The sequence below is a fragment of the Crocuta crocuta genome, unplaced genomic scaffold (genome assembly GCF_008692635.1).
Source record: "Crocuta crocuta isolate KB4526 unplaced genomic scaffold, BGI_CrCroc_1.0 scaffold274, whole genome shotgun sequence".
NCBI classification, from domain to species: Eukaryota; Metazoa; Chordata; class Mammalia; order Carnivora; family Hyaenidae; genus Crocuta; species Crocuta crocuta.
This window is the reverse complement of record NW_027530222.1, coordinates 1,860,744-1,887,283: the sequence shown is the minus strand read 5'-3', so window position 1 is coordinate 1,887,283 and position 26,540 is coordinate 1,860,744. Positions and strand designations below refer to the sequence as shown.

Genomic DNA, 26,540 nt, shown 5'->3' with positions numbered 1-26,540 from the left:
ATTCACAATAACTAGCTAAGAACAGAAAAACTGGTACTTGCGCCCAGTTCTACCTGATCTTCGATCTTCATATTATGCTCTACTACCCCCAGTCTTAGCATGTAGTGAAGAGCCATGCCCCAGCATGTTAATTCTTAAAGGTATTTTAAGATTTTATTTATCAAAGGTCCTTTTATTATTTTGCAAGTATTTCTACAGCACTTGTAAAGTACACTGTACTTTAACAAAACTGTATTAGCATGTGGGATGTTTCCAAGATAAATAACATTTATAATGAAAGAGGTTTTTTTTCAGTATAGAGAGGGTCTATATTCAGAAGTTTATTTTTAATTATTTAGAACTTATTTACATTGTCCAATATTTTAAAAACAGATACTTCTTAAATGCAATAAATCTTTCAGTTGTGTTTTATTAAAATGAAAAGCTTAAGAAAATCAGTAGTTTTGAGCTCTATGTACTACCAGAGAGATTAATACATGTGTTTGATAAAATAATTTGTTTTGAAAACTCTTACTGCAGAAATGTCCAGAAAATGACATACGAAGTTGCTGCCTAGCAGAAATTAAGCAAACAGAAGAAAAATACACAGAAACATTGGAGTCAATAGAAAAAGTAAGTTGTCGCGTGTTATTTTTGATGCCCAAATAGTGCATTTTATAATTCATATATGAGATTCAGTATATCTACTGTGTGCTTTCTAGTTTTCAGTAGAACAAGCAGATTTATTCATTCCACAGCTAGTTACTGATTTCTTAGTGTCTGAATGGCACTCTGCTAGGCACTGAGCATATAGCAATAAACACAGTAAAACTCTGCTTCTCGTGACACTTTCTCTCTCGTGGGAGTGTTTGTAATTTAAGCAAGTAAGTTTGCCAGGCGGTGATCAATTCTCGGAAGAAAAACCAGTCCAGGAAAGAGGACAGAGAGTGATGTGGGATTATTTTATAGAAAGTGGTAATGGAAGGCCTCTTTGATAAGATCACATTTTAGCAGACAGCTGAGGGGATTGAGGAAGAGAGCCATGCCAACATCCCAGAGACGACAGTTCCTGGGAGAAAGGCCCTCAGATGAGACCGTGTTTAGCATGTTTCAAGGAGTAGCAGCCCAGGTGGCTAAAGCAGCATGAGGGAAGAGAAGCAGGGAGAGCGAATTGCTAGTGAGTCACCGCATCACATAGGGGGCATAGAGGACACCTCGCTCAAAGCTGGAGTGTGTGAGTAGAAGTGATAGGATCTAATGTGAGGTTTTCTCACAGTTTACTCTGACTTTTGGGGAGAAAAGTTAGAAGGATATTGCAACAATCAGATTGGCAGAACATGGTGGTGGTATTTGTAGAGCTGATAAGGAATGGTCACATTCTGGATAAATTTTGAAAGTAGAGCTGAGTGGATTAGGTGATGAATTAGATGAAGGATATATGGGAAAAGGAGCAGTCAAGAATGTTAGGGTTAAGGCATAAATAGTTGCATGAGTGGTGAAGATGGTTACTCAGATAAAGAGGACAGATTTGGGAATCATGAATCTGTTGGGACAGTCTATATTTGCAATACCTATTAGCTTCCAAGGGGCTGTGCTGAGGAGGGAGTTGGATATATGAGGCTGGCATTAAGGGGAAAGGTTGACAAATAGATGGGGCCATATCATTACACACTGGCTTATAAGGTCAGTGGTACTAGATGCGCTGCAAAGGTGGGAGGTAGTGATCAGAGAGTTGATGACTTGAAATTAATGCTGTCAAGCCTGTGCCGTTGTTGACAATGAGAAGGTCTTGGGATATGACCTCCAGAGTAGAGAGCTGAGCTAGGATGGAGCACAAGATTGCTGGCAGTTAAGGATCTAAAAGACCAAGCTATTGGAAGGATTATCTGCACAGATGCTGAGGTTGCCAAGAACAGACCTGGGAGTCGTGATGGAAGGAGATATGATAGGCCAGGAATTCACGTTCTTGAGGAATGAAGCAGATGATCAAGGCATTTGAGAGTATTTTCTTATCAGTCCTGTATCTCCAAAATATTGCCATTTTTTTGCCAAGTCAGCCGATAGTGTTCTTTTTTTATTAATTTCAGAAGTATTTATTGCCTAAACCTTTTATTTTATGCTTTAAATATATTAACTTGTGTTTATGTATTTATAGGTCTGTTTAAGTATAAATCTTTAAGATAGAAACTTTTAATAAATATTGATCATTTGTTGATGAAACCTGTTATATAGATTAGGATAAGTTGTGCTTAATTATTTCTCTGTTCTATCCTTGTAGTATTTCATGGCACCACTAAAAAGATTTCTGACAGCAGCGGAGTTTGATTCAGTATTCATCAACATTCCTGTAAGTAAAAATATGCTAGCTAAAATTGTGGTGTATTTCTATAAAATCTCAGTCATGTTATTGGGTTCCAGATTCCTATTTTAACATTCTCCTGTATTCTTTAAGAATTTTAACTATCGTGGGCGCTCCTGGGTGGCTCAGTCGGTTAAGCAGCCGACTTTAGCTCAGGTCATGGTCTCACGGTTCATGGGTTCGAGCCCTGTGTTGGGCTCTGTACTGACAGTTCAGAGCCTGGAGCCTGCTTCGGATTCTGTGTCTCCCTCTCTCTGTGGCCCTCCCCCCTCATGCTCTGTCTCTGTCTCTGTTAAGAATTAAAAAAAAAATCAAAACAAAAAAGAATTTTAACTATCTTGGATGGCTCAGTTGATTGAGCATCCAACTCCGGATTTTGGTTCAGGCCATGATGTCATGGTTTGCAGGTTCGAGCCCCACATCAGGTTCCACGTTGGCAGTGTGAAGCCTGCTTAAGATCTTCCCTCTCCCTCTCTCTGCCCCTCACCAGCTTGCTTGCTTTTTCTCAAAGTAAATAAATCAACTTAAAAAATAAATAAAAAAAATTTTTAAAAATAAAAAGAATTTGAACTCTTTTTTGCCTCTTCAGTTCTTATATCCTTATTTTCTAGAAATTAGGGATATGTCATATCTTCAAAGTCCCTCAGAATGCAAGCTGAAAACACATGGATAAGATTCATGAATTATCCTTAACTGTTTGTCAAGAAGAGGTTGTCTTAGTTAAATAACCCCTGGTGCCACTGTCACTTTGTCTTGTGGGAGCCTCCTGCCCCGCTCCCTGTGCTGCTGCTCCAGCAGCCCCTCAGCCTCCTCCTATAGACACTGTCCTGAAGGCGTCCATTTCCTCCACTTTCTTGGCCTCTATTCTCTGGTGCTTTCTGCTTCTGCTTTCAGTTGTACTAACCTTAATTCCCATTTCGGAAATACACTACATATGATTTAAAAATCCATCTTAGTGGTAATTTGTGAGTTTGTTTTTTTCATATTTATGTACACATTTTGGGTTTCAGAGCACCTTACAATGATCTTATAATCCTTAAAGGATAGTTACACAGAAGCATTGAAACAAACCAAATGCGAGGGTGCCTGGGTGGCTCAGTCGATTAGGCATCCAACTTCGGCTCAGGTCATGATCTCATGGTTTGTGGGTTTGAACCCCACGGGCTCTGTGCTTACAGCTCAAAGCCTGGAACCTGCTTCAGATTCTGTGTCTCCCGCTATCTCTGACCCTCCCCTGCTCATGCTGTCTCTCCCTCTCTCTCTCAGAAATAAATAAAATGTTAAAAAAAATTTTTTTTAAAAAAGAAAGAAACCAAATGCTATGCCAGGTGAGGTCATATTAGGCAACATTCAAGTTCTTAAACTTCCAAAACTGCCTTGGATCTTAATATACAGCTTAGGTATACACTATATAAGCTTTTATGCACAGGCTTGCTTATCTTACCTGCATCCCCGATTCTGGCCAATGAAGACATTCTCATTGATTTGTAGCCTAGCAGGAAGAAAAAGGTCACAATATCAGATGAACATTTAGCATAAAACAAACCACACAGTCTAGGAAGATGAGGATCTCGAACCACCTTAATACGGTCACTGTAACTTAGGACTCCTTTGACAGTCCTTAATTTTAAGGCTTTTCCATGGTCTTCAAGAAAGTGACAGGGCCAGCATATTCCTATTTCCTTTCCACCCCACTGAGGAAAGGGCATGCTGTGAAGTCAGTGTGTCACCAAGGTACAGGGAAGAGATAATGCGAGAATTGGCACCTTGATTAGAATTTCTTCATTTTCTGGCTGTGACATGTATTTACTGACTGACTGAAAATGACTGGCTTATCAGGAAAAAAGTGGAATTGTGACTTCTGAGTTGCTCTAGTAAACTGCCTAGTACAACTTACCTGCTCTTTATTTATGCCGTGAGTAGTCTGGTTTCAAGTAATTTAGTGTGATTATGGTTAGCACCAGGACACTACTAATTGACCAAAGTACAAATCTACATTTTTATGTCCCAAGGACATGAATCATTACTTTATCCCGTCAATAAAACATTAAGCAGTTGGATAATTTTATTTAAAAAATTAAAGTGATTATAATGAAAATGAGCTGTACATATTTTTATACAAGGAATAAATTACCCTTTAATAAGTAGTGAGATAATTCTTTTTCCAACAGGACACTGAGAGTTCCAGTCAGATCTGAAGTTGCTGTTTCCCATGCACGTGACTTGTCTTCTTCCCTCTCCTTCTCTCTCCTTCTCCTACCTTCCTTTTTCTCTCTCTCTCCTCCCTTCCTCCCCTCCACTTCCTCTTTTCTTTATTCCTAGTAGCAGGTTTATAGGTTGAAGGCATTACATTTCCTTAAATGACAAGTCTAGCAACAGTAGGGATTTTAGGTTTGGGGTGATTTTTGGGGGAAGGGTCCTGATTTCTAATTTCTTTTGACATTTTTTTCCTTAAGGAACTTGTAAAAGTTCATCGGAACCTAATGCAAGAGATTCATGATTCCATTGTAAATAAGAATGACCAGAACTTGTATCAAGTTTTCATTAACTACAAGGAAAGGTAACTTTTAACTTTAAATTTTGTGCTATCAGTTAGTAATTATAGTGAGGGTTAGTATTAAAATTCCCCTGGGAAGCACCTGGTTGGTTCAAGAGTCAGTTAAAAGTCTGACTCTCCATCTAAGCTTAGGTCTTGATCTCAGGGTAATGAGTTCAACACATTAGGCATGAAGCTGATAAAAAAAAAAAAGTAAAATTGCTTATAAATAGCTATTTCTACTGTCCCTTAAGCTACTACCTGGGCAGTAACTAAAATATGGGACTGTTAACCTCAGGGTGGTAGTGTTCTGTATGTGTATCAGGAAAAAGGAGGGGAAAAAAAAGGATCCAGATGTTTGCTTTGCAAGTCAGAAGATTCAGGTTATCGACCTTTTACTTCTTGAGTTCTGTAGGTTTCAGGAAGTCATTTTAATTCTCTGAGACTCCTTTTTTCCATTTGTAAATGTTAGGTTTTAGGGGAAGATTAGCAGGTGCCTAGTGCTTGTTCCAACTCTAATATTTTATAATTCTCCATTTAAGATTATTAGATTCACAGCTAAAGGCAGTTTCCCTTTCTAAAAAAACAAACCTCTTCTGAACTCACATGAATGAAAGTACCAAGGAATGTCACTTAAAATATCATTCTCTTAAAATCAGGCACCATAGTTCCTGCTGCTGACTAACAAGTGGCTAATGAATTGTTTTGCATCAACAACAGTTAGATAAACATGAACTCATTAGTGGGGTTTTTCCCCCCATGGAGAGTTAAAAGAAACAGTTACCCAACCTCTCTGCAAAGTATCTCTATTAGTCCAGAGCTACCCTTCTGGAAGCAGGCTGATTCCATGCAGTGCAAGGTATCTTCCACCCAGCACACTTCAGGTCTCTCCTCCAATCCCAATTTTCAGATATTGTGTTTTCCTTAATTAAAAAGTAGGAAAGACTAGGAGGTTTATTAATGAGTGGAGTCATGACTAGTGATGACAATAAAATTGTAGTATAAGGCAAAACTGTTTCTGAGTGTGCATAAACAGACGTTGATCTTTAATAGGAATATAAACTGAAAATTTTAATTTTGTTTTTGTGATATTCATGTGTACTCAGCATAAACAGTCATTAAGCCAGTTTGTAAAATCTACCTACTGAAAAAATGTATGGGGAATTAATTCAAATTCAGAAATAAAAATTAGTCCTTTTAATAGCATATTACAAGTGACCCTCATTCTATGTCTGTGTATGATTTGTGTTAAAAAGGAAGCAAGAAAGCAGAGGTTTGGAGAGATGAGAGGAGTTTACCCAGGGTCACCTAGGTAGTTAGAGATAAGATTTGCTTTGATTCTCCCTAACTGTGGCTTTAAATAGATGGTAATTCTGCCTCTTCCCCTTCCACTTTATTCATGCTATTTTGTCCTACAAATTTCTCCTCTTCTTCCCTTTCAGGTTGGTTATTTATGGGCAATACTGTAGTGGAGTGGAGTCGGCCATCTCTAGTTTAGACAACATTTCTAAGACAAAAGAAGATGTAAAACTGAAGTTAGAGGTACTGATTATTTTTTGTTTGCTTATGAAATAAAGTAAGATAAATAGAAAATCAAGGGAAGGGGAGTGGGGAATGGGCAAAATGGGTGAAGGGGAGAAGGATTTCCAGGCTTCTAGTTACGGAAAAAAATAACTCCTGGAAATAAAAGGCACAGCCTAAGGAATACAGTGAGTGATATTGTAATAGGGATGTAATGAGACAGAGGGTAGGTGCACTTGTGGTGAACATAGCATCATGTATAAAGTTGTCAAATCACTAAGTTGTACACCTGAAACTTATGTAATGCTGTATGTAGACTATACTCAAATAAAAAAAGAAAAAATAGATCTATTTCATGGCAAGATTAGTGCAACAGTAAATTTCCCCATGTATTCTAAGTATAATTTCATGTCAGCTTTATAAAATATCTTAATAGCTAGCTCTATAAAATAATATGGCAGTAATAATAGTAAACTCTGAGACTTCTGGCTTTGTGTTTCACATGTGTTATGTCATTAGGTCCTCATAACTCTGAGATACATACAATTAATTTTCTTCTTTTATGGATGAGAAACCTGAGATTCAGAGAGAGATTGAGTAATTTGCTCAAGGTCACCTAGGTAGAAAGAGATACAGGATAAGTAAGATATATGTGAGATAATGTACATGCAGATTAAAAATGTTTATTAAAAATATAAGACATTTAGGATCAGGTGTTATAAGAAGGGCATGGATATTGCTCATAAGAAGGAAGACAGGACAGACACAAATAGGATTAAGTTGTATGTGACAAGCAGCAGTTGATAACACTCCATGAGTGAGATTGAGTGATCACTTCAGTACAGGTAGAATGTGGAAGTTTTCTCTGAAGAGGTAGTATTTGATATAGGTCCCCAAGGGAATGGGGTGAGTCTTGACAGGTGAGATTCCCTGGAGATATTCTGAACAGATAAGCATGACTGACCGGATGAATCTGGAAAAGTCTGAGAAATGGAGAGGAGGCCAGAATAAACAGCACATGGTAACAATGGAAAATAAATCTGGAAGTTGTGGTCAGTCATTTTTTTTTTATATGTCATTTTTCTTTTTCATTAGAGTTTGCAATTTTAGAGAACTTTGGAAAAAGATTATACATTAAGTGAATTATCTTCTCAAATAGATTACCCATGTATTTGAATTTTCTTAAATGTTGAGTGCAAATGTATAGTCAACTCTTAAATGGCTGTGCTTGTCTTACTTGACTCTCCAGTGTCCCTTTTGCTGTCTTTGTTCACTTAAGCAGTGAGGTCAGCTGATGAAAGGGGAAAAAAAAAAATGAGGCAGATGATTTTCATTAGAACTCCTTCATTGTTTTAGCATATTTGGTATGATTTTATAACTTCCACAAAAGGGAACTATCAGTTAGAAAGTTTACACATCAGTAGGCCACCCAGTAACTGTCCTCTCTGCCATCGATCTTTTTCCTTAGCTCTTATAATCCTTTGATGATGTGGACCTTATGTCTGCTGGTAGCTTTAATCACCACTAAATAACATCCTGATACCCCTGCTAGTGTAAAAGGTTGCTGCTCCTCTTGGGAGAATAGAGCCTCAGAAGCTTAGAGCTGTAAACTACCTTGACTCCAATTAAATTATGATGGTAAGATAAAATTGTACAACTTACACGACTAGTTCCTAACAGATCTACCATTAGAACAGTTCTCTTTTTTTAAATACAGATGTCAAATTCTGGCTCAAGATAGGAGTATACAAGTTGTTAGTCAAACCTCCATTACATTCTCAGTATTGTTTGGATATTCTTCTCCCTTTCTTCAGAGTCACTGTCAAAGTCCTGCCTTATGACACATGACATACTCTGGACCTCTAGGAACATACTTTCTATGGTCACTATCGATCTGAGGGAAAGAGAGAACCTCAGGCTGAGTTTGAAAAGCTAAGGGCGAGGGGCTACTGGCTGCCCTTTTTTGCCTGAAAAGCTACTACTTCTGACTAGTGGCCTGATATGCAAATATTAATCAGACACTTACTGTGACATCTTAGCAGGTGATAGTCTTTGCTGGGACTGTCCTCTGCAGCTCTTGCTATGATCAAGGGAAAGCTGCCTTATTCTTGGTGTCTCTCTGCTTCCTTCATGTCTTCAGTTTTGTGGTTATTTTTGCTCTTGTTGATTTTTGTCTTTTTCTTCTCTGCTTTGGAACCAAGATAACATAGGGTGAAGGGAAACAGAACCTCTTTATCTTGTCCTATAAGCTGGCTCATCCTTATTCCACTTATTTTTTTTTCTCAATTAGAATTGAAGTTTGGCTAAGCTTGTCACTGGATATTTTGGAAGACTCTGTTTTAACCTTTATTTACTTTTAATTCTAATAAGCATTTTATACCTCAAACTTAGACCCCCAGTTGTAGGAAATGCCAGCAATGTTAGTTTACTTACTGAGCCTATAACTTAGAACTTCCCCGACAGTTTTAAACTGACTTCCATAACATAACAAAGTAAAATTTAAATATGTAGCATGTCTATTCCTAACTCTGTTAAGATAGCATATAGGGGAGATGACACTCCTTCATTACAGTAATCTTAACAGTTTACCCTCCTCTTTGAGACCCATGATCCAGAACCTTCTACAATCTGTAGAAGCAAGAAATCAGTTGAAATAGTTATTCTTGCAGTGAACTGTAGGAGTTGACAAGACATGAGCTAACATATCCAGATGTGTCCCCAGTTCTTGTTTAACACCTGTAGTCAAATACTCATGTAGTCACCATTAGGTCATTAGAGCTAATGGTGTTTACTTTATAGCTCCTGATAATAAATCCTTCCATGTGCCAGAAAAGTGAAAGTGTGGGCAAAGGGGAAACAAACTCATGAACAAAGCAATATTTTCTTGAATGCACCTCTTTCTATGAAGTGGAAAATTCCTTGGTCTGAGATGTGCAATTGTCTGAGGAGTTTGGGTTTAGTTTCTCACTAATAATAATAATTTTATGGAACTTCGTTGTTTTAAGACTATATCACAAATATGTGAGAAACCATAAAATCAGAAAAGCAACTTGTTCAAGGTCACACAGCTCAGAGTTGCCAAACTATTTGAATTCAGGCTTCAGTCCTTAAAATTCAGAGTATTTCCCTTAAAGTCATAGTTAATGTCAAAAGAGTGAATACGTCAATACTATTTTTAGATAAACTTTTAAGAAAGAAGATTGTGAGATAAAAAACTAAAATTTGAGGCTTTTGAAACTTCGAATTCAATAATAGGTTTATACTTTAGCAAATTTTTAGACTCCATCATTCCATTTCATTCAGTTTAATAAATATTTGTTAAGCAAGCACTAGATTCTGAAAGCTGTAAAAGACAGAATATATTGGGGAAGAAAGTATGTACAACATTCATTAAGATGTCCACAAGGTACAGAGAGCACAGTTTTGATTGGGATCATTACAAAAGGCTTGGATATATAGTTCTTAAAGAGGATGGTGAATTTTGTTGGAAATTGGACAAAGCACATGGCAGTTGGAGAGAAGAGAATGAACAAAGGCATGGCCATGGGGAAGGCAGATGGCTAGTTTGATAAATAGGGACTTGTTCTTGATGCCAGGCCCTCAGTCTAGCTGGGGGTGGTTGGTAGAAGGTAGAGCTATAAGGGTAAGTAGAGGAAGACCCTCGAGGGCCACTAGAGAAAATAATTTTCATGCATAAAATAGTTCTACTTAATGATTCATTTTAGAGTTGAAATGCTACAAGGATTGTTTGTATTTTGGTTTTTAATTAGGTACTTTCTATTTTTTAGAAAGGATTATTAAGGAAAGCAACAAGATATTTATTACATAGTAACAGTTTTGTTTATGGCCTCTGTATCCTTTAATGTTGGCTTTATGATTCCCTTTGATTAACAAAGTTTTTTTAAAAAAAGTTTTAAAAAACATTTCATTAGGAATGTTCCAAAAGAGCAAATAATGGAAAATTCACTCTTCGAGATTTGCTTGTGGTTCCTATGCAGCGGGTCTTAAAGTATCACCTTCTTCTCCAGGTACGTGACTTAAAATTGTCTGTTTATTCATTTAACCAAATATTCATGAAGCTCCAGATACTCCATGTTTGGGGCCATTTCCCCTTAGGATTTTCAATGATTAGTATAGCTAAGCAGGAAGTAACAGAACAGCTAGAAATTTGCTTCCTTTTAGCAAAGGTTCATTCTTTATCTTCCACAAAGTCACATTTTGTGTCCTTCAGACAGAACTGGCCCCAAAAGAATTAAAAAAAAAAAAAAAAGCAAAATTAAAAGATCCCTTTAACCAAGTCTTCTTTGGTTATCAGTAATCATTTATTAAAATCTCAATGTTGCAATATTCTTGAATTTTGTCAGGTTAAGTGTGTTGGACTTTTTACCTAACAAACTAAAGAGAATTGTGTCACATTCTTTGTGGCTTTCTGCTAGGGTAAATTATAATAAGACTACATTTATTTTGAAGTGATTCTTGTTATAACCACGAAGCTTATGGTTTCCACAGTTAGTCCTCTAATGAGGGTGGAGAGTCTTATAAATTTAATTTGATAGCTGTACCGGGAGGCTCATTAGTTCTGCTCCAAGGAAATGTCTCACAGTATTAGTCTGTCAACTCTGCTGTTGCTTGCGAAATGCCATTTTAAAAAGATCTACTACCTGTATGTGAAAAATAATTTTGAGTCTGCAGCGCTTTATACATCTTGTATATTAAATTTCTTGATCTGTAGTTGCAAAATTGTTAGTCATCTCTATTTTTGTTCTACTGAGAAATCAGAAAAATTCAGGCCCTGATTAGTTCTTTAAAATGCATTAAAACATTTATGAGACCTAAACTCAAAGCAACTTAATCAAATTGGATTTTATGGAAAAATCATAAGAAAGACTTAAGCAGTCAGTTTCTGAGACATCATGGAACTAAAAATATGTCCAAAATAAGATACTAATTTATTTTGTAACTTTGGTATGGTCAAATATCAAATGAAGAATTTAAAAGTGCAGTTTTCAAGAAACCTCTATTTTGGTCATTTGCAAAGTTTTGGACTTATAAAAATATTGAATATGATATAAAAGTATAAAAGCTTTTTGATATTCAGGCTTTTGTCTTAATTTCTCTTTGATTGTTTTTTATTTTAAAATTCAGAAGATTGTTCTATGATGGATATTTTAAAATAGGAAAATTTTTATTTGGGGCACCATATATGGATAAAAATTCTAGAAATGTTTTTTCATCTTGATAATGTAGAGTACAATGTATTTATCTAATGTTTGGAAATGGGTTGAATTAATGTGTTAGGAATTTGAACATTTCCTACTTACTGCTATAGTTTAGTGGGGAAATAACTTTGAAATGCTTTATGATTTGAAATCACAGATTTATTTTAGAAATTTTTTAATGTTTATTTATTTTTGAGAGAGAAAGCAAGTAGGGGAGGAGCAGAGAGATGGAGACACCGAATCTGAAGCTGGCTCCAGGCTCTGAGCTGTCAGCTGTCCACATAGAGCCAGATGCAGGGCTCAAACTCACCAACTGTGAGATCATGACCTGAGCCGAAGTCTGACGTTTAACCGACTGAGCCACCCAGGTGCCCCTGAAATCACAGATTTATAAAATCAGAGTATTTGAAAGTAAGGTATTTTAAACTTTGAGAATAATTTACACTCATTTGATAAAGGAAAAGCAAAAATAGAAGTAAAAGAATATTACTTGGACAACCTTATTATACTTAACAGATCTGATGTCTGTAGGTCCTCTTTATAACTTGAAACACTATTGGTACTGAACTCAGCAAAAATTTTTGAGTGGCTCCCCTGTTTGACACACAGTATTAGGCATTCGTGATAGTAGACAGCACCCTCCCCCTCCCTCCACTGGCCCAGCTCACAGTTTAAATTTTTTTTTTTTTTTTTTTATTTCTAGGAGAGAGAGAGAGAGACAGACAGCGTGAGCAGGGGAGGGTCAGAGAGAGAGGGAGTCACAGACTCCGAAAGAGGCTTCAGGCTCTGAGCTGGCAGTCAGTACAGAGCCAGACGCAGGGCTCGAACCCACGAACCGCGAGATCATGACCTAAGCGAAAGTCGGACGCTTAACCGACTAAGCCACCCAGGCGCCCCGCAAAGCTCACAGTTTAGATAGAGAAAAGCTGCCAGGTACTGTACAATGTGATAGGTATGCAGAAAGTATGGAGGTAGTACAAGTAAAGTTCTAGTTAATTATACCTGGAGAGGCTGGGGACTTGTAGAGACATCTGTCCTAGAAAGCTTCACTGTAGAGTAGTGATTCTTCAACTGGCTTTGAAGGGAACAGTAAGAGTTCAATAGATGCATTAGAGAGGAATTACTTTCTAAGGAGAGCAAACCACATGCTTAATGGGATCAGACATTAGAATGTATTTTTAGAATTGCAGTTAATTTAGTATGGATAGAATATAGGTGGTTTGGGTGGAGTCGTTTGGGTGGGAAAGAGAAGTTGGGGGAGGTTTGCAGAATTCAGACCATGAAGGGTCTAGGAAGTATAGTTAACAATCTGAAGCTTTTGTGGGCATTGCAGAAGACTAAATTGAGTAGAGACAGGGTCTGATTTATATATTAGAAACCTAGCTTTGATATCAGTAGAGTGAATAGATTGTAGTCCAGAGAGGCTACAAGTCAGAAGATTAATCAGAAGCTGATTTATAATAACCCATGTGAAAAAGAGTAGGGACTTGAACGAATGTAGTGGCAGTGAGAATGGAGGGGAAAGATTAAACTCTGTGTCAGCAGAACATAGTATGAGAAAGGGATGCCCGGGACACTTTTTAGGTTTTGGCTTAAGTGATTCTACTGATGAAGGTGCCATCATTCAATAGAACGTAAACAGGAACCAGAATAGAGTTGTGGGTGAAGGTGCCCTAAGTTTGGAGTTGATGGGCTTGTGAGGTACCCAGCGACAACTATGTAGGTAGACAGAGAGTCTGGAACTCAGGTGTGAGTTCTGGGTTAAGCACATTCCTTTGAGAGTGATTGAATTATTAGATGAATGTTGACATTATGGTGATGATTGTGGTAGAATTTGTAGAATGGGTAAAGTAAGAATAACAGAAGACTAAGGTGAAAATCTAGGAAATAGTAACTTTCCAAGGTGCAGATAAAGAAAATATAAAGTATGAAAGAATATGCAGAAATTTAAGAAGGACTAAGAAACAACAGTAATAGCAACAACAACAAAAAAAGATCCTAATGTCCTTGAAGCCAAGAGAGAGGAGTAGACAGCAGAATCAGTTGGCAATGAAGGGATCTTTCATGACATTTGGGAAGGATGTCTTCAGGTGTTACTGCAGGATAGAATTCAGGTTCATCTTTAAAAGGAAAGTGTTTTCAACCATTGTCTCATGTTCTTTTGGTGCACGGCTGGTCTTTTTACAGATAGAGTTTTTTTTTTTAAATGAAAATAGAACCTAGTTAAGTTACATCACATTTGGGGCACCTGGATGGCTCAGTCGGTTGACGTCCAACTTCGGCTCAGGTCATGATCTCACATCACAGTTCGTGGGTTCGAGCCTTACATCAGGCTTTGTGCTGACAGCTCAGAGCCTGGAACCTGCTTCCAATTCTGTCTCCCTCTCTCTCTGCCCCTTCCCTGCTCATGATCTGTCTCTCTCTGTCTCTCAAAAATAAATAAATGTTAAAATAAATAAATAAGTTACATCATATTTATTACAGTATGGTGCAAATAGTGTTAAAATGGTTTAGTATTTAAATGTTTTCCTTCTCATATTTTGGTTTTAATTGAGAAAAATAGCACTAAACTGTATCTTCCAAATAGGAACTGGTCAAACATACCACTGACCCTATGGAGAAGGCAAATCTGAAACTGGCTCTTGACGCAATGAAGGTAAGGCACATGTACCATGAACTTGTTTGTATTTTTTATTCCTCCCTAAAAAAAAGAATACAAACTGCTAATACATATGTATGATATGCTAATATAGTGTGTGTGTGTGTGTGTGTGTGTGTGTGTGTGTATGTATTTGTATGATCCTGTATTAGGTGGGGAGATCTGAATATGTTTAACTGAAATAGAGACCCTTGCATGAATTTGTTAGACAAAGACTCGTAAAACCAAGAGGAGTATTAAAATAACTTGTTATTTACGAAACTATGGTGACTTTTATAACTACTGGGAATAATTTAATATAATGGTTTTATTTCACATTCTTTTTGTGGTTACTGATAGAAATCTGGCGGCTTGTGTAAGCAGCAGGTCAGCTGGTGACTTCAGAACGCTGGTGTAACTTACTGTCCCCAAGTGTCAGGGTATCTGCCAGCTTTACCCTTGTGGATGCTGTGCACCAGTGCAAGTGGGTTTCTGTTTGGGTTCCTATTTTTAGGTAAATCTGAAAATCAAGAACTACGAGTGGACAGAGGCAGACTTTTAGATATCTTGGGGAATCTGTAAAACCCCATTTCTGTGTTTTGCCGGACTACTTTGAAAGAAATATTTGCCCCTCACTTGAAACATAAACAAATATTTGTTCTTAAAACAAGATGCCAATGTGACTCTCCTCAGAGCAATGCTAATTACTGTACTTGATCATAGCCAGAATGAAGAGAGCAATGCTAATTACTTCTCTGTGCCCTGGTGCCAGTTTCAGTGTTAGCTCCGCTGTTGAGATGATTTTAGTATCCCATTAGGAGACATCACACAATTATTTATTATTTTAGGAAGTCTTAACCAAATTTCCACTTTTTAAAGAAATCGTTTATAGATGCATCCTAAGGAAAGTCAGACTCTTATTTAGAACAAAGTTAGGAACTGCTTTTTGTCAGAGTTCTGTTCCTGCTGTTGCAGATGAATTTAAGAGGGTAGAGAAAAAAGAAAACCCAGAAAACAGGAAAAACTAGAGCACATGTAATAAAAATAGCTCCTTACAGTAGGGAAAGATTAGCTAATGTTTCCTCAAATATGAGAAAAGACATTTTAAAGTAGGTGAAGAAGGCCCATGGAGAAATGTGTCCAGCATTGTTTGTTTTCATCCATTTGAGGGCCCTTGGGTTTCTTTCTTCTCCTTTGCCTCTCCTTCATTAACTCGTGAAAATTGAACTGGCTGCCTTGACTCTCAGAAACTGAGACACTTAACTGGTTGCAGAATATAGTCTAGCTGGATTCATTGTCTTTTAGTTACTTTTTTCTCCCTGCTAATCCTTCATTATTGCATTGTTGCCCTTATTCTAACCTACGTAAAAGTGTGATTCTCTCAAGGTCAGTTATCAACGTGTTTGGAATTTGCATTCTCCTGACCTAGTTTCCTTTCATTGTTCTGCAGGGTGCAGTCTGTTTGTTTCTGTTTTTCATCCTTGCTCTTCACAGAGGTGTGGCAGATGACAACTCTTCAGTCTTCCCAGCTGTACTCCAGACATTTTGAAATTGCTTTTGAGTTGCAGTTTTGATTGATGGGTCATTCATTTTATTGTCATGGAAAAGTTATGGTGGTTACTTTTACCACTAATGAAATTAATGATGTGTTTTCTTTCAAACAGTTTGCATCTCTTTTCCAGTCTTATCGTGACTTCTTTTTGTACCCTTTCCTTTATTCTTTAGGACTTGGCACAATATGTGAATGAAGTGAAAAGAGATAATGAGACCCTTCGTGAAATAAAACAGTTTCAGCTATCTATAGAAAATCTGGTATGTAATTATCATTCCGTTCAGCTTCCCTAACCCACAAATCAGAGGACATTCTACAAGTTGTTTCTGAAGCAAAGATAGTTTACCTTGAAGTTTCTGTTGCTCGGGGGTTTTTTCCGATTCCTCTTTGGCAATATCCATGTGGATTTCTTGTGGCACCTATGATATGTATTTTGTGTCTCTGGACTTTCTGCCATTGCTTGTCCCTGTCTCCTTAATCACACAATGCCTCTTACCCTGGCAGACCAAATTCTAAACATTAGAGCACATTTTTCTTCTTTTCTTTCCCTTACCCTGTACGTAGTCATGGCTGATTCCTGTTAATTTATTCATTTTAGACATATTTATTGGGTGACTTCTGTGTGTCAGACATTGGCTTGGGCCTGGGACTCTCACAATGCACAACATGGTCTCATGATTGATGAGGCTGTTTCAAAATGCTCTGTGGAGATTTGTGCTGTGAACTGGGTGGGGCAACATGGTAATCAAGGCCCCTTGAACCTGAAGGATACAAAGTAGCCAGTGGTACAGAGATCTGGGGGAGAGGATTCCAGGCAGAAGCCAGAGATGGGCCAGAGCTGCTGGGAATTGTGAGAGAGGGGAAGAATGTTGGGTTCTGAAGCGGGGAAGAGGTAGGTGGGAGAGCTGTGTCCCCCAGCCTTGTAGGCCAGAGTGCAGAGCTGGAATTTTACAGTGATTTCAGGGGGAAGCTAGTAAAGGTTTCAGTCTGATTTGCATTTCAAGAAAACCCTGCTAGCAAGTTGTTGAGGTGGTTTCAAGAGAGAGATGATCTTGGGATGGGTGCCGGGGTGGCTCAGTAAGTTAAGTGTCCCACTGTGGCTCAGGTCGTATTTTGTGGTCTGTGAGTTCGAGCACCATGTCAGACTCTTTGCTCACAGCTTGGAGCCTGGAGCCTGCTTCAGATTCTGTCTCTGTCTCTCTGCCCCTCCGCTGCACGCGTTCTCTCCTCTCTCTCTCTCTCTCTCTCTGTTTCTCCTCTCTCTCTCTGTCTCTTTCTCAAATATAAAATAAAACAAAAAATAAAAAGAGAGAGATGGTAGAGGCGTGGATTAAGCTGTGGGCAGTGAAAAAAGAGATGCATGAATGAAGGAAAGATACTTTTGTTGGGGGAACAATCTTATTGCTGCTTTCTCTAAAACATCTTGAGCCTTTCTTTCCACAGGTATAGTCATGTTCCCCTTTCAGGTTCTCATCTGCCACTTTTCCAACCACAAAAGGCTCTAATCATCCCATCACCAAGTTGCATTTCCAAAAGATGGACTTGTCCGTTCATTCTCTTTCCCTACCTGGTCAGCATTTGCTGTTGCCTTCAGGATTCAGTCAACAGTCCTTAGCATGATATGTAATGCTCTCAATGATTTGGGCTGAAACTACTTTGCTGAACTCATCCAGCTAACACCTGCCCACATACTTAACTTTCTGGGTGTCCTGCTGTGTCAAAAGTTCTCTAATTTGCTATATACTTTTATAGTTCTGCCTATGATCATAATATTGTCAGAGCCTAGAATATCTTCCCATTATTTCCTATCAAATTCCTTCAAGGTCCAACTAAAATAATTCTTTCCCTAATCTCCTATTATTACTTTCTCTTTGTAATTCCACAGCACAAATGGCTGGATGGCTGTGTGTGTGTGTGTGTGTGTGTGTGTGTGTGTGTGTGTGTTGAAATATATATGACATTTGCCATTTTAAAATGTGCAGTTTTGTAACATTAAATACACTCATGTTGTTGGGTAGCCAGCCATCACCACCGTCTATCTCCAGAACTGTGTTCATCTTGTGAAACTGAAGCTCTGTACCCATTAGACACTAACTTTCCATTCTGCCCTTCTCCCAGTCTCTGACAACCACCATTTTACTTGCTGTCTTTGAGAAGTTGACTACTCTAGGTATCTCATATAAATGGAATCACGTAATACTTGTCCTTTTGTGACTGACACATTTTACTTAGCATAATGTCTTCAGGGTTCATCCTTGTTGTAGCATGTATCAGAATTTCTTTTTAAAATTTCCTTTTTAAGGTTTTAAAGTGTAACATGAGTTGTATATACCTCACATTTTGATTATCCATTCATCTCTCTATGGACACTTAGGTTTCTTACCCCTTTTGGGTGTTGTGAATAATACTGTTATGAATATGGGTGTGCAAATACATGCTCAAGTCTCTGCTTTCACTTCTTTTGGTTATATACCCAGAAGTGGCATGGCCAGATTGTATGGTAATTCTAGGTGTAGTTTTTTGAGGACTAACCATCTTGTTTTCTGCAGTTGCTGCCCCATTTTACATTCCCAGCAGCAGTGCATCAGAGTTCCAGTATCTCCACATCCTTGCCAACACTTTTTTCTTTCTTCTCTTTTCTTGTTTTGAAAATAATATCCATTCAAACGTGTGTGAAGTTGTATCTTATTATAGTTTCCCATAATAAGTATTTCCCTCATGATTAGGGATATTGAATACATTTTTATATGCTTATTGGCTATTTGTATAGCTCTCTGAAGAAATGTCTGTTCAAATTCTTTGTCTATTTTTGAGTCAGGGTTGCTTGTTTTTTGTTGTTGAGTTATAGGCATTCTTTATATATTCTGGATATCAGTTCTTATCACACATTTTGTTTGCAAATATTCCGTACCATTTGGTAGGTTGCCTTTTCACTCTGTTGATACTGTCCTTTTCACAAATTTTTTAATTTTAATGAATTTTAACTTACTAGTCTTTTCTTTTGTTGCTTTTGGTGGTATAACTAAGAAGTAATTGCTAAATCTAATGTCCTAAAACTTTTCCCCTCTGCCTGTGAATATCCAATTTCCCCAGCATCATTTGTTGAAAAGGCTCTCCAATCCCCATTGCATGGTCTTGGTACGGTTGTCAGAAATCATTTGACCGTATGTATAAGAGGGCCTATTTCCAAGTGTTATATTCCATTGGTCTAGAAGTATGTGCACTGTGTGCAGGCACCACAGTGTTTTGGTTATCATAGTTTAATAATAAGTTTTGAAATCAGGAAGACTAAGAACCCTGATTTTGTTCTCTTTCAAGACTGGTTTGTCTATTAAGGGTTCCTTGTAATTCCATATGAACTTTAGGATGGAGTTTTCTGTTTCTGTAAAACACATCATGGGACTTGGCTAGGGAACATCTATTTTTATACTTTCTTGCAGCAAGTTAATGAATTACATATCTGCTTCCTTTATTAGAATGTAATCTCCTTGATGTTAGTGATAATTTTCAGCCAATTCTTTTTCCCTCAGCACCTTATACAGTAGGTGTTCATAAATACTTAATTTTTTTTATTGTCTGCCTCTGGGGAAATGGTTCATTGTTTTTAATCATTAAGTCCTACTTGTCATTCTTGAGATCGTAGCTAAAGGAAGTCATCCTTGACTCCCTAGACCAAATTAAGTCCCTGGCAATTCTTTTTTCCTGTATTCTTTCTTCATGGCAATTTCACATTTAAAATATATACTTCCATGAATATGTTTTCCTCCCAGTAGGCAGGGGACATATTGCCCTATAAGTATTGTTATAACTTTGTTGTGATTTGAATTCTTCTGGTTAATTCTTGCTTTTAGTAGCTAACTTTTCTACTAATATTATAAATAAAATTAATTAATGTCCTCAGCATACCTCCTAGGTTGTCCAAAGACAGACTGTTTTGAAAGTGTACCATATAGACCTGAGCTTTTTGGAGTAAGCGTGCTAAAAATGTAAAATGATAAAGCTTGTAATAAGGTAGCTGTTTTCAGCAAATATCCTCACTAATGTTTCTTTCTGTTTTTACATGATTACAAAAAAACTGAGACTTGTACATTTTATATTTTAGAACCAACCAGTTTTGCTGTTTGGACGACCTCAGGGAGATGGTGAAATTCGCATAACCACTCTGGACAAGCATACAAAACAAGAAAGGTGAGAAAAGAGGAGCAGTAGTTATTTTCAAAATAAATGGTTAGTATCAGAAGATTGAGAAAACAGTTCTTCCAGGACAAGGGAGGGGAAAAAAGAGAAGAAAAAAAACGGGACAGACCAACCAATAGTTTTCTACAATTTTCTTAGAGATATGTTAGGTTCTGGTATCTGTTGATTTGTCTAAGTTCCTAAGAGAGATATGACAAATAGAGAACGTCAGGTAGGGCTCAAAGGGACACATTAAATTGAGAGTAGAGATTAAGTAGTTGATAACTACCATAAAAATACATTTGTTTAACTTCTCTTTTTGGTATACACTTTAAAATAACTTAAGAATATAAAATGTCCTAAGAAGGAAGCCTAAGGGAGGTCCATGTCATATTTTCTTGAGGGAAATTCAGGTGAGTGAACTTGGGCTGGTATCCCAAATTATATACGAATGATTATTAAACTGAATGATTTGGTTGAAAAGGCCATTTTCTGTAATCTTTGGAATGAGAAAGTCAGCCAGCAGGGGGCAGTGTTGGCTCTTCCAACTTGATACCCAGGCTCTACAGGTAGCTCCCAGGAGACATAGATCCTTTGTAGCCTCTCCAGGAACATTAGTTTTTGCAGATGATGCAAGTATTAGAGCTATGTGAATGTATCGTTGTCATTATCATAATTTAAAAAAATGTATGCATATTAATTACTTATTAATTACTGGGAGTTTTTGAAAAGATATTGGCATTGGAAGATAGGTATTATGAGGTTTGTTTTCCTTCCCCAGGTACATTATCTTTAAAAAGAAAGAAAAGAAGTATCAACACCTAAATTTAATCATAATTTTTCTAGTTTACATTTTGCTTATATACTGCTCAATTTGTGTTTTAGGTGGCCCATAAAATCATGAGGAGCAACATGGAGGGTAAAAGAGCAGGTTCCACAATTAGATCGGAGTATGAATCTTGCTCTCACCTCACAAACAGTGTGACCTTGAGCAAATTAATTCACTTTGCTAAGCCTCAGTTTCCTCCCCGATACAATTAGGATGAAAATAATACATCAGCAGATGGTCCTGGGGATTTAAATTAAGTGAGTCATCTTTGTCAAAGGCATGGACATTTGTCAGTACTTTCTGGCTGATTCCTAGAAACATCAGAAGTTAACTGCTGTTGTTGTCATTAGTATTTCTGTAAGTGTTTAGCTTTTAAATAAAGAAAAGTAATTGCTAATGGACAGCGCTTTGTGCCTTAGTTGTTCCTTACAGCAGCTCTGTAGTCTACATATCCCTATTACAATTTTGTATATGTTTTAAATGGGGAAGCTGAGGTAGAGTAAGGCCATTCACGCAGTAAAGGGTAGTGCCAGGGCAGACACAGTTCATTCTCTTTAGTGTACATCACTGCCTTTGTCTTGGACTCAAAAGAAAAATTTGGGGTTAGTTTAATTAAATTTTATCAGGGAAAAATTAACATACATGCTTCTAACCATTTGAAATCTCCCCCTCTGTCTCTGTCTCTCAGGCATATCTTCCTATTTGATTTGGCAGTGATTGTATGTAAAAGAAAAGGTGATAACTATGAAATGAAGGAAATAATAGATCTTCAGCAGTACAAAATAGCCAACAATCCTACAACTGATAAAGAAAATAAAAAGGTGAATTTTTGAAAATTAATTACTATAATTTACTCATAACTGAATATTCCAGGAAAGTATGCTAATACGTTAATGTGAGAGGGCTTATCCATGCAGGTGTCTTTTCTTTCTAGAGACTGATTAGGAGTAACCCTCTGTGAGAAATAAACAGTCCCACGACTGATAATGATCATCTCTAATGCCTTAATGGTCAAGTAAAATGTGTGTGTCATAGAAACCAATAGATACAAAGCTGACTACAAGAATGTGATTGTTCATAATTTGTATGCTGATATGTTATGAGAAGTTTGTGGACGATTATGGTGGTGTTTTAGTGAATTTGGAAGTATGATGTTATTATTGAGTGATACATATTAACCTGTGGAATATTAATTTTAACAGTGGTCTTATGGCTTCTACCTCATCCATACCCAAGGACAAAATGGGTTAGAATTTTATTGCAAAACAAAAGATTTAAAGAAAAAATGGCTGGAACAGTTTGAAATGGCTTTGTGAGTATTTCTACCTTTAAAAGTGTTTTTTCTACTACTCAATCTCTTATGAATAATGAACTATCAATAAATGTACTTGAACCCTTGCAGTGTGTGTGTAGAGATTGTGGAAACACTTTGAGCACGAGTGCTGTTCGTCTGTCCATTTGACAACTTTGGTCTCCTAGGAAAGAGGTTTTGGTGAATTTCTTCAAGAAAATGAAAGAGGGAGCTCTAACCTTCTATTTGACTTTCTTCTCATGGGCATATTTTTTATTTTTTAGCTTTCAGCAGTCCATGAAAATATTAACTATTCTACTGATAAGCTTTTGATATAATTACCATCTTTTATATAGATCTTTATTTAAATAGAGATAGCTCACACACACGTACACATATTCATACATGCACAACATCTTATTTTTAAGAGAAAGATTCACTTCTTCCCCTCACTTGTTTTTGGCTCATTTATTGTTTGAGTCCTAGATAAATTGCTTGATGTGTTCAGTGCGTGTTTTAAGGGCTTGATTTCTTTCACTGTTGTTTCCTTTTATTAAAATGGAAGCTGACAAAAGAGGTGGGAAATAAGACCTGTTTCAAAAGGATTGGCATAAAGAGATGTAATTACACAAGGACATGCCATTATATGGGTTTCTTTTTTAGTTTTGATTCTCATGGATTAAAAGGTACTTAGTGACCTTTGTTATGGAAACATATAGGTCACCCTAAAATTGGAGCTGTTAACAAAAGGTGAAATTCGGGAAAAAAACCCAAAACTTTAGTGATTTGCTTCATTTGTATTCTAGCACTGTTTATCATTTGTGGACAAATTCTATCAGGCTTTTTGTTTGTTTCTTCTTTTGTCGTGTTTTAATAAATGCTCATCTTAATGGAAAATGGGGGTAAGATTAGAATGTCTTACTGTAGTTCTGAGCTGAGAAAAACAGATTTTTTTAAAGATTATTTTATCTAATGTTTTGAGAGAAATGATTGTGCTGCTAAATTATTTTTAAGCTCATAGACAATTCTGGATTTAGCATTAACCACTTCCATAAACTGGCTTCATAGTCTTAACTAAATTGATTAATTTCCCAGAGCCTCAGTTTCCTCCTCTGTAAAACAAAAATGATAATACCTTGAATTCTAGATAATGTGTCAGTCAGAGTGTTAGCCAAATAGTACACTAATAGTCATATGATAATGAACAATAAATGATACCTATTGTTATCACTATTATTAATATTGTTTTATATTTAAGATCCTACTACACCCAGGAGGACTTGTAAAATCAGAAGGCATCATCCCAGTATACCATTATCGTCCTTATAATGTGTTATTAATTACAATGATGAGACAGATTAGTAGTTGTGTGCATTGATGCCATGGCTATACTATAGGGACCACTTTGGTTGGGGCATAAATGATGAAGTTGGTGGCCTCCTCCCAGTCTCTGGTGTGTAGTGAGCTGCCTCATAAACCTAGTGTGCTGTTTCAGTGATTGTCCACCTGGGGTTGGTGACAATGGGCAAAAGTAGAGCTGATCTCGAGGCTTCGCTCTTGTGGGAATGATGCCAGGGCTAGTATTTTCTTATGGGTTCTCTTTGGCTATGTAATGTTGAGGTGAGTGAAGACATTTCTGCAGAGGAGGGAAGTTAAATTTCTTGTCTAGAGCGGGCAGTCTCCCTGGACAATATACGATGGGCCTATCAGTTAACATTGTGTTCAGGTGCCAAAAATCAGCTTCACGTGGATAAAAGAGGTTTGAAAAGAAAGATATTTTTATCTCTTTTGTGTGAAAAATCTGGGTAGGTAGATGAGAGATGTTTTGGTGACTCACTGGGGTATTATCAGGGACCCTGCTCAGGTCTTCCTGCTCTCCATTATCCGCATTTGGCTTTTATGCTCAAGGTTGGTCACTTTGTTGTCCAAGGTAGCTGTTGGTGTTCCACCTGGAAAATCTACATTCTAGGCAGGAGAAGGTGACCTCTCCCTTTATAACAATCCTTCGCAGATATGTCACAAACTTACTAATGGTGACCAGAACTTAGTAATGTGGCCAAACCTGTCAAAGGAACCTAGGAAATAGAGCCTGTATTCCAGGAAAACCTGGGTGGCTCAGTCATTTAAGCATCCAGCTCTTCAGCTCAGGTCATGATCTTGTAGTTTGTGAGTTTGAGCCCCGTATCAGGCTCTACACTGACAGTGAGGAGCCTACTTGAAATTTTTTCCCTTTCCCTATCTCTCTGCCTCTCCCCTGAATGCATGCGCTCTCTCTCCAAATAAATAAACTTAAAAAAAAAAAAAAAAAAACCCAAACCTTTATTCCAGACAAGATTGTCCCTGGCTAAGAATCCAGGTTCTCTTAAGGAAAAAAGGAGAAATTTATAGTTGTAGATAAAACCATGAATCACTGCTCCATAGGTATGTACATATAGGGGTAGGTATGGATGGATTTAAATTGTTCCACCATAATAACACAGGGGAAACTGGGATTATTTTTTTTAAGTTTATTTATTTTGAGAGAGAGAGCACACAGGTGCATGCAGGTGCTAGTGGGGGAGGGTTAGTAAGAGGGAGAGAGAATCCCAAGCAGGTTCCGCACTGTCAGTGCACAGCCCAAGGAGGGGCTCCATCTCACAAACCATAAGATCATGACCTGAGCCGAAACCAAGAGTCAGATGCTCAACCCACTGGGCCACCAAGGTGCTCCCCGGGAGTCTTAATCTTTGAGCATTTTCCAGGCACTTCAACAATATAATTAAACATCCAAGTGGCTGTTCATATTTCAGAATTCCATTGACTGCCCATGCAGATGGTGAGAGGGCGGAAGTACCTTTTTTGAGAATCGCTCAAAGTCGAAGTTGAGGGCTTCTATAAGCAGTGATTATGCCAATTACAGCAAAGTAAAATTAGGATTTTACTAAAGCATCAGAATGTTCCATTATTTCCTCCCCGCCTTATGCAGGAAAACCCTGCTTCCAGCTTTGTAAGACAGCTCCTGCTTGTCCTGTGCTCAGGAAAATGGAGTAATCTAGATAAGTCCTGAAGCTTAAGATGTTAACTCTGGTTCAAATTTTCCTATTTTATCCATTATCTAAAGTTCTAGTACCCTTAATCTATAAGCCATGGAGAACAAAGGAAACTAAGAAATCTGGCAGCGTTCACAACAGCCCATGAAAAACACTCAGCCTTGGGTACCTCCACAGGCTAGCTTCTGCCAGTATCTTTAGCATTGACATGGGACACATAGGTCCTCCTAGAGCATTCTGGAGTGTTGCTTTAAGGAACTCAGAGAAGGAAAGAGAGGCATTGGTGGGAGGGTGGGGGGAAATCAAGGGAGGTGATATTTTAAGACTGATGAAATGCTTGCCAGTTCTATTTACAGAAGATGGCAATTCTGCTGTTTATAGGATAATTGGATCATTTTTATTTAAAAAAATTGCAAATCACCTTTAAGATGTTTAAAATACTGTTTTTAATTTAGAACATTATAAAAGACCATAGAAAAGCTTGAATACCAATAAACAGTAAGTATCCAGTAAATGCAAATCATCTCCCCAGAGGTGACCTAAATCTCAGCCTGTGTCTTTCCCAGGCACATCCCTGTCCCTGCCCAGTAGCTGTGTTCTCTGACCTTCTTTGGCCATAACCACTTCCAGAATTTAAAATATGCAGCAAACCACATCAGAACTTGGCAAACCTCCATAAGAAAGACTGAACAAAGAGAAAAGCAGCAGTGACCCACTTGGATGGGACGGGGAGAAGAATGTTTTTTTCTTTTTCTCCTGTGAGGAGAAGTGGTAGCAGGACCAATTGCTCTTGAGGTTGTTGGACCAATTACTAAACCAAATAATGTTGGAAGCCATAGTTCTGGGGGGCCATGCTCTGAAAAAACATATTTAAATCTTTAGGAATCTGATGTATATACATTGCTTATATTTACTCATTTCTGAAAGGGCTTTGGTCACTGTCACAATTCCATTTAGTTTTCTGTGAAATAAAATGGTAAATATTTTTATTAGCTTAAGCTAGTTTTCATAATGATACAGGAAAATATGGATGTGAGCGCCTATAGCAGTGTTCAGAATCCTGTCAGGAAGCTTATGGATATGTTTTCCCTGAATCCCTTATATCCAGTGTGTTTTTAGGGATTTCTTCTATTAGATTTAATTGATAGGTGTTGTCATACCCATTTTATTGCTCAGGAAACTATCAATCATAGGAGTATTTCAGCAAATTTGTACAACTTCAATGCTATATCATTTATAATAGAGTTCAGGATCTCAGTTCACAGCATTTCTTTATCCATGAAGGTGCTTAAAAAAATAAGCAACTGGACTCAAATCCTGTTATCTGAAACTAGAGTCTGGTTCTCTCCCTCCCCCCCCCCCCCCCCCCCCCCCCCTCTCTCTCTCTCTCTCTCTCTCCCTGCCCCTTTCC

General features: G+C 37.6%; 1 protein-coding gene across 1 annotated transcript in view; it reads left to right on the top strand.

Annotated features, from left to right (window-relative positions):
* The window catches only part of VAV3 (vav guanine nucleotide exchange factor 3), a 349,649-nt gene that overhangs the window by 163,241 nt on the left and 159,868 nt on the right, over window positions 1-26,540 (top strand). Inside the window, exons 6-15 of the mRNA XM_077765552.1 lie at window positions 520-612; window positions 2,258-2,326; window positions 4,795-4,898; window positions 6,317-6,416; window positions 10,328-10,423; window positions 14,202-14,270; window positions 15,978-16,064; window positions 19,907-19,992; window positions 21,498-21,630; window positions 22,012-22,121. Coding sequence (XP_077621678.1) covers window positions 520-612; window positions 2,258-2,326; window positions 4,795-4,898; window positions 6,317-6,416; window positions 10,328-10,423; window positions 14,202-14,270; window positions 15,978-16,064; window positions 19,907-19,992; window positions 21,498-21,630; window positions 22,012-22,121 — 947 coding nt within the window. The remainder of the gene's footprint in view (window positions 1-519; window positions 613-2,257; window positions 2,327-4,794; window positions 4,899-6,316; window positions 6,417-10,327; window positions 10,424-14,201; window positions 14,271-15,977; window positions 16,065-19,906; window positions 19,993-21,497; window positions 21,631-22,011; window positions 22,122-26,540) is intronic.